Source organism: Eschscholzia californica, unplaced genomic scaffold (genome assembly GCF_041429995.1).
Source record: "Eschscholzia californica isolate CP2 unplaced genomic scaffold, dmEscCali1.0.p SCAF_1, whole genome shotgun sequence".
Lineage (NCBI taxonomy): Eukaryota > Viridiplantae > Streptophyta > Magnoliopsida > Ranunculales > Papaveraceae > Eschscholzia > Eschscholzia californica.
The window spans coordinates 38,052,639-38,062,361 of NW_028238198.1; the positions used below are offsets into that span (position 1 = coordinate 38,052,639).

Genomic DNA, 9,723 nt, shown 5'->3' on the forward strand with positions numbered 1-9,723 from the left:
AAAACCCAGAATTTAGTGAAGGAAAAGAAGAACAAAAAGCAATTATCAAAACCCATCACAACCATAAAGAAGAACAACAAGAGAAACAATTAAGAAAAAGAGGAACAAGAAGAACAACCCAGAATTTTCCGAATCAATTATGTCCCACAACGCCGCTTTCTCTATCAAATCTCTTCCTACCAAATTTTCTTCAAATAATTATGAAAAAGATGATCAATTTCCAAATTCTTACAATGAACCTACACTCAATGGTCAAAGATCACATACCAATTGAACAACTTCCATCTAGGTTTCACATATCAATTGAAGAAAACAAACAGTGGGCTCCAGGTATTGATCACGTTAGAGTACATAAACTACATGAAGATGAACTTGGAAAAGTCAATTTTGCGTGGCATATCTACACTACATGGTTCCATATCGATATCTTAGTTAGCGATGGTTATGCTTATACTTTGGCTATTGATGAAGTATTTTGGAAATTTGTTACAATTACTCTTACTTCACACTTGCTCATAGTACTTCACACTTTCTTGAAGATTAAGTGGTCGTGCCTACCGTGGGAAGATGGCGAGATGAACATTTTTTATTCACTAAGGTTAATTTTGCGAGAATCATTGGCATATGAGGTTGGGTACGAGGTTGACGATTACTTGCACATTAGTATCCTTCCATTCCAGTGCAAACTTCGTTCGAAGTGGGAATTACGGATCGCTATGACAAAGTTCATCGTCTGTGGGTGCATCAACTTGTTTTCTTCATCGAAATCGGTTCGGGACGAACCTTCTGGGGAACAGGGTGCTGATGCAGGCGCATAAACGTGTGGGCCCACGTCCACGCGTGCCCACATCCTATTTGGTTATAATAGTAGTTTATTTAGTATAGGAGAAGTTACTTTAATTTGATATTTCTTTATTTTTAAAGTTTCTATGTTTGAGTAGTTTATTATTTTAGGAATCCTAGTTTGACTCTATCTAGGAAGGTTTATGATCTTATAAAAGGAGATCTAGTCTATGTTATTATTCACCTTGAAGAGAAAAACAATTGAAGTTATTAAGAATTTAAGTTTAGTTTATCGTTTCTTACAGTTTTCTTTAATTGTTCTTAGTTTATTTTATTGTTCTTTAATTATTCCGCTGCGTCTACATCAATAAACAAACAAATGAAATTAGTGTTCTTTTAAATAACAAAAGGCGTAGTTTTTATTTTGTGTAATTATGGCTTATATATGTGACAAATATAAGTGATCGACAACCAAAAAGAGAGGCTTTGATCCATTCGACCGCGTAGGAAGAGTTTTTTACTTTGAAATCTCCCGGTTAAACACGGGAAGTTGATTATTTGACATAATATCTTTAATTATCATTTAGGTCATTCTCTCTAAAAAAAAATATAATTAGATATTTTAGGGTTCTTCTCTAATTTTTTTTTTTCAGATTAGATTTCAATACCAACAAAAAGATCTGTAACGTCAGTAGGTTTCTTCTCCTCCTCCTCCTCCACCACCATCATCTTCAATAGCATCACTACCAACTGGATATCATCATCTTCTATCTCAACTCCCTTTTTTCGTTCTTTCTCTCATATTCGCATCTCCCACCTCTTATCTTATCTTTATGTCGATGGTAGAGAGAACACTTGGGTTTCGCGAACCCTTTTCCACTTGCTACAGGGAGAATGTTTTGCATGAAATCCTCATAAGAGATTTCAGATTTTTGCCTGAAAACGAAGTCCTCTCCTCTTCTTCATTGCTGACAAAGGATGCTAATGATAAAAGGTTTTCTCTACCATTAGAAGAAATAAAAGAGAGCGAGTGATAAGGTGCAACTAGGAAAGATAGAGGAACCAAAAAGAAATAAGAAATTCATTTTTAAGTCCTCAAATTAAATTTCACTCTAACACAATTAACTTAATTGTGGAAGTTCTTTTTTTTTTAGCAAAAGCTTACTATATCAATACGTACAAACCTTATTTGTTCGTAGCATCCACTTAACTTAATGATGTTCCAACTGTATCTGATATACTGGCTGATACACGATTTGGTATCAGATAAATATCAGAAGAGCGTCAATTCTCGCATCCAATTTTGAGAAGCTTATTTGATATGCGGTAAGGTTATTAACACACCATAAACTCATGATATTTCTTTAGAAGTAATGAAATTTTCATTTCACTACTGATGGAATAAAATCCAAATATCCTGCATGATTTTTTTATTATATCATGTGAATGCACAACACAAAATACTTGGACTTTTAAAGGCAGTAACGATATCCTGATGACTATAACAAAACCCTTAAAGTTTATGATAAGACCCAATAAGGCCGACATTTTATTTATACCATGTATCCACATAGGCTTTGTATAAGGGTAATGAAATCACACTCACCAGTGGAACCTGTGACCTCTTGATTTTCAGAGTACTATGCATCTACATATTTAACTAAGCAATTAGTAGGGGATACGAAGAGATCCTAAGAATGTCCGGTTGAGGTTGTTAATCGAATTTAAAAACTTCTTATCGACACCCCCTTCCGGGTGTGTCATCTGGATTACCAACTCAATATTGCAAAGCACCGAAAAATGCAGATTTCATCTGATTTTTTGCACACTGTGTGTTGTAACCATAGAGTTTGGACATCTAAAAAGGACTCCTTAAAATATTGCACTGTGTCAGTGTCGCAAATCAAAATTCCTTGTTGAAGATGTAGAGAAAATAAAATTAGTGATTAGAGGTTTTTTTTTGGAAGTCCACTACGATCAACGTATGTCGTTACATTTGACATTGATACATCAAAGATGTGATAAGCTCGATAACCACCCACCCAAACTCTAACAAAACCGGGCCTATAGCCCAACTAAACAATGGCCTAAAGCCCAACTACATTATTTAAACCCTAATAATCGCAATTCAAATAAATCAAAGATTCCACCTTTTCTAGGATTCGAACCTGGGACCTCCAGGACTTTCTGGAGTTCATGTCAACATCTTGGAACCACTTGGGCTACCAACTATTGACTATTAGAGATTAGAGGTGGACAAGTGATACTAAAAACCACCATTTTCAAGACCTCAAATTTGACTACGGAGAAAGCGAAAAAAGGTTCAGCAAAGGAAGATGAAATCACCATCTTCTTTGTCTTCTCTTCGTCTTTGAAAAAGTAGCCATAGTTACAGTTTCTGCCTCCTCTTGTCACGAAGAAGGAGATGATCGATCAAGATTAAAGAATCAGTATCTATTGACAGACAAAGACATACTGCATTTGTAAATACCCATAAATCTAGTTAACTAACCTTGGTTAGAGTGGTAAGAAGTATAGTCTTTTACCTTAGAGATTAAGAGTTCGAGGTAGGCGAACAATTAAAGAAACAAATACCTATAAAACTTGTGTCACATCATTATGTAAGAAGAGGACTTTCAACAAAAAAAAAAAAAATGTAAGAAGAGGAAGATAGAAAGTCGAGAGACATGACATGGCATAGCCACATGAGTTGCCAGGTCTTGGTGTTTCTTCTTACGCGCCATTCCAGAATCGGCCTTGTACTGAATTTCTACGAAATCACCTCTTCTTAACTAGAAAACAAATCTAATTTTTCTTCCTTTTCATTTTAATTTCCCCAAGAAATAACAAATTAAGACACAAAAACCAAACAAAATAAGATCCGATCGATCAATCAAACTCTCTCTCTATCTTTCTCTCTCTTCCCATGGAAAGAAGCAAGAGAGAACGAAAACCCATTTCTTCATCATCGAATTTCCATGGTTTTAACAACAGCAGCAGCAGCTAATAAAAACCCATATTCAATCATCGATGCTGTATTGGGAGGAAACAAGTAAATTCGATTTAAGAAATACCCAGAAACCGAAGAGATCTCATATTTATTATTATTGTCTTTGTGGTGGTGGATCTGATGGTGAACCGATTTAGATATCTAAGTTGGGTTGTTTCTGATGTGAAAGGGGTTATTATTATTATTACAGCTGTAACCCCATCGACGACGAAAAGAGTAGTAAGACGATGCAGCTTCATTTCTCTCCTAGTATGAGAAGTATCACAATCTCAAGTAGTACTAACAATGGGTTATTTGACTTCATGAAGATCAAGACTGGAACACGCCACATTTCTTATCGAACCCTTTTTCATACAATTCTTTTTCTTGCTTTTTTGTTACCTTTCGTCTTCATTCTTACTGCTCTTGTTACTCTTGAAGGTGTCAATAACTGTTCTTCTCTCGGTAAGCTACCTCCTTCATTCTATCTCTCCCTCTCTCTATTTTATCCCCCCTTTAAATACAAAATAATTAAGATCTTCTAATTTTTTGTAACTTTTAAGATCTGGGTTTTTTGTTTTGTTTATGAGGTTTAATTTCAATATGATTTAAGTGCTTGGATTATTTGTATCTACTTCCTCTTGTTAGACTTGAATTATGAATTATTCAGTTGCCTTTTAGTTTGTCTAGATTGATCTATTGTTTAATGGCTCTTGTTTAGTTGATTTTTGAGTTTTATTTTCTTTGCATTGGCCAATGTGTGTTTGGATTGCTTTTAACCCTAACTTGATTGTATCTTTCCCTTATCAGTATTTCGCTTTTTCGATAATTCAATAGATTCATTTGAGTATTACCTTATTATTGGGTATCAAAGTGGTGTGCATTTCTGTGAGCAATTTGTACTATTTTCACTGTATCTGTGTATTTTTTGTGCTTCAGATTGTTTGGGAAGGCGACTGGGACCGAGGTTTCTTGTTAGAGGCGATGATTCAGAGGTTCATATTTTTTCTCACATAACCTTCCTTCTCTTTTGAGTGTGTTTTCGTATCTTTTTCATAGTTTTTGGGTTGAAATGAGGATAAAAAATTGGTGTTTCGTGGTGCTTATGCAGAAGTTGGTTCAGGAACTTCACAAGATCCTGTACCAAGTAAGTTTGGAAGAAATTCCTCATGGGCTCAAGGTACCGGAATCATTCAGTGAGCTAGTTTCTGAAATGAAGAACGCCCATTATGATGCTAAGACATTTGCAATCAAATTAAAGGCAATGGTGTGTTTTTATCAACCCTTTTGATTGCTAAAAAGTCGTGATTTACTAGCTAGTTTCTGATCTGAATCCTTAAGTTCTTCGCTAAGCATCAAAAACTGCACACACATCTGATTGGCCAGGGCTCTTAGCCCTAGTCGATTTGGGAAGCCGACTTAGGCTGCGCCTGGCCTGAAACGACTAGGCACCAACTAAGCCGACTTCTTCAAGATTTGAAGGCTTTAACCTCCTTTACCACTTGCCACTAACTCTGTATCTCTTACTCGTTTTCTTTCTCTCTAACTCGTTCTTCGTAGCTCTCTCTCTAGTGTAGTGGTTAGTAATTTGTTTTTTTAAAGCCTCACCCTTATGGTTTGATTTCTATTGTTTTTATTGTTTTCAATATCTTCTTCATCACATATTTTTTTTTCTTCAAATTTATGATTTTAAGGCTTAAAAACTCAAATATGTTAATTGATCAAAGATGTGTAATTGCTCATACATATATAATAATATAATTATAAATTATAATATATATATATATATATAAAAAGATGAAATCCGGTTGGTCCCGATGATACTCCACCTGGTAGCTAGTCCCCATTTGGTCGCCTAGCCCTTTTTCTGATATTTCGAGCTTAGATTCTTGGTCCTAGGTAATGCCTCTAGGAACCTAAAGGAGCGTTCTGTCGAAATGAAAATCGGCAGTAACCTTTTCAAGGTGAACAAAACAAAAATTTAGAATTTTCTCTGGGCAAGTAAATGGGACAAGGGTTGGAGTTTACTTTGAAGGGAATATAGTGACATTAGTTGCATTAACGATCTTGCCATTCTTTATAAAAATTTAACTTAACCCAACTAAGAAAAGGAAGAAAGGAACAAGAAGCATCTACTATTTACCTTTCTTTCTTCTCAAGGGAAGCCCTGGTGCGCATTTAGATCTCTTACGTATTGAGTGCTTCCCTAATTTCACTGAATGAGAAGGTTGGAGACAAGGTTGTGATTCATTAGTACTTAGTAGTTGGAGGTGTCGATGTGATAATTGAAGTACAGTAATCAATCAGGCTGCTAAATATTTCTCTTTGCCCAAAGATGAAGCTCATCAAGCTGGATAGTCCTGGATTTATGTGTTATTCCATAGAGGCAGAATCACTTGGATAAATATGGCTCCTTAATTGTAACTTATGATCAACATATTTGAAAGTTATAAAAGAAATTTGTCCAAGAATTATTACCAGTTTCGAGGTTTCTTAACTTGTATAAATCCCGAAAGTACACTACGTCTACGGGTTCATCATCTGTTTCTCTTTATCTAATTATTGCTTCATAACACACTTATCATCATAATATCCTATTCCCAGTAAAAGATATCATAAGAGGCTATATCCGTATAATGAGTTCGGATGGTTGTGCTCTCTGGGGTGTCATTTGACATGGTCACACGACCATGATTTAGTAGAGACCTAGAAATTAGGACAAGTTGCAAACAATGTAACCGAATACTCTACAATTCTGCTCCCTTGTGTACTGTATACTGGATTGCCTTTACCTTATTTATACACTGCGAGAGTCCAGTACTCTATGTTTCGGGTACCAAAATCTTGAGCCCTAGTTAACCTCTTTTAATGTTAATAGAGATTGAATGTTAGCCACAAGTCTACAAGATTGTTAGTTAACATTTTAATGTTATAGAAATTGAATGTTTGGAAGTAAGTGTAAATATGAGCCATACAGTACATATTGTGTGGGAAAATAGTCCCAATTGTAAAATGAGCCAAAATAGTAATACACCTACAAGTACCTGTGCCAGAGCCCGGAGTGATATACGTTCGAAGTAACATCGGTTGCGACAGCTAAATATATCTAATATCATATCTCGACTGAATTATTATTGGCATAGGTCTGTCAGCAACCAAAGATTCACCCATTCAGTGTGAAATTGGAAAACCATATTTAGAGCTTTTCTGGTACGGACCCAAACTTGGAGGTTTGTTCTGACAAGCTTAAGTAGTTACCGATAGTCTGATAGCCCTTCCTCTACTTGCATGCCTATAAGCACCAGTCCAATGACTAAACTTTTCAAAAGTGTCATCTAACTACTGTTAATAGTCTGTCCTTTTGAAAATTTGTAACCTATGTAATATGGACACTCTTTTGTTTCTCTCTAATGCATGACACTTGAATACCTAAATTCACTTCAATCAGTATAGTGTGAGATTTCTGCGTGTAATTGCACACTATTCTGTTTGGAGTTGGACCATAAAAGCCACTCAGGTTAACGTCTTTTTGTGAACCATTTTTTGCTATCCAACTACTTGAAAATTTTGAAGCAGATTTTTTCTTCACACTTCCTTCTTAATTACTTACACGTATCCTTATGTTACATACTTTTTGAGTTGATTGAAATAGTTCATGTATATACAGATAGAGAAATACAGCAAGGAAGTGAGAGAGTCAAAGTTTGCAGAACTGATGAATAAACATTTTGCGGCAAGTTCCATTCCAAAGGGAATTCACTGTCTCTCTCTACGTTTAACCGATGAATATTCCTCGAATGCACATGCACGCAGACAATTGCCGTCTCCAGAGTTTCTCCCTCTACTCTCCGACAAATCTTATTACCACTTCGTCTTGGCTTCTGATAACATCCTGGCAGCTTCTGTAGTTGTAACTTCTGCTGTCCAATCATCTCTAAATCCCGAGAAGATTGTTTTCCATGTTATTACTGACAAGAAAACTTATGCTGGTATGCACTCATGGTTTGCTCTCAACTCTCTCTCACCAGCCATTGTTGAAGTGAAAGGTATTCATCAGTTTGATTGGTTAACAAGAGAAAATGTACCTATACTCGAAGCCGTGGAAAATTATCATGGCGTAAGAGATTATTACCATGGAAATCACATCGCTGGAGCTAACCTCAGTGAGACAACTCCTAGGAAATTTGCTTCAAAACTTCAGGCTAGAAGTCCAAAGTACATTTCAATACTCAACCATCTCCGGGTATATCTCCCAGAGGTAATATCTTGTTACCTTAAATATGGTGGATTAGTCTTTGTGGTACAACTTGTACTCCTATCCTGCTTATTGATTACCTTATTATTTATACTGCAGCTTTTTCCAAACCTGGACAAGGTGGTCTTTTTAGACGATGATATTGTAATACAGCGTGACTTGTCACCCTTATGGGAGATTGATCTTGAGGGCAAGGTTAATGGGGCTGTAGAAACTTGTAAAGGAGAAGACGAGTGGGTAATGTCGAAGCGATTCAGGACTTACTTCAACTTTTCTCATCCTATCATAGCTAAACATTTGAATCCTGACGAATGTGCATGGGCTTATGGCATGAACATTTTTGATCTCCAAACATGGAGGAGGACAAACATAAGAGACACTTACCATTTCTGGCTGAAGCAGGTAAAGTCAAACGCCGCCTTGCGTTTCAAAACCAAGCTAGTTCTTTCCTTACCATAGTTACATTCATTAGTTGATCAATCTCTCCTCGGGTGGTATTTGTATGATTGATTTATGATGAATATTTCTTCCCCTTCGTTGCAGAATCTGAATTCGAACATGACAATGTGGAAGCTAGGCACTCTTCCTCCTGCCCTTGTTGCTTTCAAGGGATATGTTCACCCGATTGACCCTTCTTGGCACTTGCTAGGCTTGGGCTACCAGGAGAAAACAGATATTGAAAGAGTGAAGAAGTCTGCGGTAATCCACTACAATGGTCAATCTAAACCATGGCTGGATATTGGTTTCGAAAACCTTCGGCCATTTTGGACCAAGTATGTCAATTATTCCAACGACTTCATAAGAAACTGCCACATCTTGGATGCATAAACAAACAACTCGGAAGACAAAAAGATAAAAGAGGGATTCTAAGGAGAATCATTTAATTGGAACATCATGGTAACATGTGTTTTGCGGGTCGGGAGTTGCAGGATTCAGATAAACCCTTACATGACAAAGGAGCCGTGTTGTTGTTGGGCTTAAGAGACATTCCTTCCATCTTGGAGGAATAAGGTTAGTTTCTTCATTTCATCTTCCTAAAGTTTAGTGGATAAGACCCTGTTTCTTGGCTCTGAGAGTGCAGTTTTGAGACAACACGGAACCGCCACACAACAGAAATTTGGAAATACAGAATTTTGATTGATGAAGAGGAGGGGCTGGCTGGACTGTAAGTCAGCCCAAAAATATCACTTGATACATTAAATTTGTTTTTTTAGGTTATCTTTCTTTTTTCCCTTTTTTTCGATCATCCTATCATTATGTATTCTTGTTGAGAAGTGTTAGTCGATGGACATTGCTTTGATACAGATCCCATTTTAAATTTTGGGGAACTATTCTTTAGGTATTTGTTACATTCATCAGTATTGAAATGTGCAGATAATTCCTTTTTCTTCTCTCTCTCTATATGTTTGGTAAAACATGGTCATGTTTATTTGTCAATACCTCAAGTAGAGGTCCTTTTAACTGTCCCATTCTATTTGTCATTGTAATGTCTAAGTGCATCTCCATCTTTACTGTAAAAATTAATTCACCAAAAAACTGAAAATGTAATTCACCAAATATTTTTGTGTTATAAAGTAGTTGTTTCAAGGATAAAACACTAAAAATCCTATCAAATTTGTATTCATCTAACGAAATCACCCTTATAATTATTTTTAACTTCTATTTTTAAAATAAAATCTGATTATACATTACAACA

The 9,723-nt window shown here is 36.0% G+C and overlaps 1 protein-coding gene across 1 annotated transcript; it reads left to right on the forward strand.

Moving 5' to 3' along the window:
* The first annotated feature begins 3,391 nt into the window (after nt 1-3,391).
* On the forward strand, nt 3,392-9,418 carry LOC147566614 (putative galacturonosyltransferase 14). Its single transcript, XM_086653106.1, has 6 exons — nt 3,392-4,237; nt 4,712-4,767; nt 4,884-5,039; nt 7,440-8,030; nt 8,127-8,429; nt 8,571-9,418. Exons 1-6 carry the CDS (start codon nt 4,021-4,023, stop codon nt 8,853-8,855), a joined length of 1,608 nt encoding a protein of 535 aa, XP_086509232.1. The 5' UTR covers nt 3,392-4,020; the 3' UTR covers nt 8,856-9,418.
* Nucleotides 9,419-9,723: the final 305 nt, after the last annotated feature.

What these genes read in the sequence shown, in the direction of transcription:
- LOC147566614 (XM_086653106.1), top strand. Translation starts at nt 4,021, where the DNA reads ATGCAGCTTCATTTCTCTCCTAGTATGAGAAGTATCACAATCTCAAGT. An exon ending in CAATAACTGTTCTTCTCTCG is followed by an intron (nt 4,238 to 4,711) that starts GTAAGCTACCTC and finishes TTTGTGCTTCAG; the next exon opens with ATTGTTTGGGAAGGCGACTG. An exon ending in TCCGGGTATATCTCCCAGAG is followed by an intron (nt 8,031 to 8,126) that starts GTAATATCTTGT and finishes TTTATACTGCAG; the next exon opens with CTTTTTCCAAACCTGGACAA.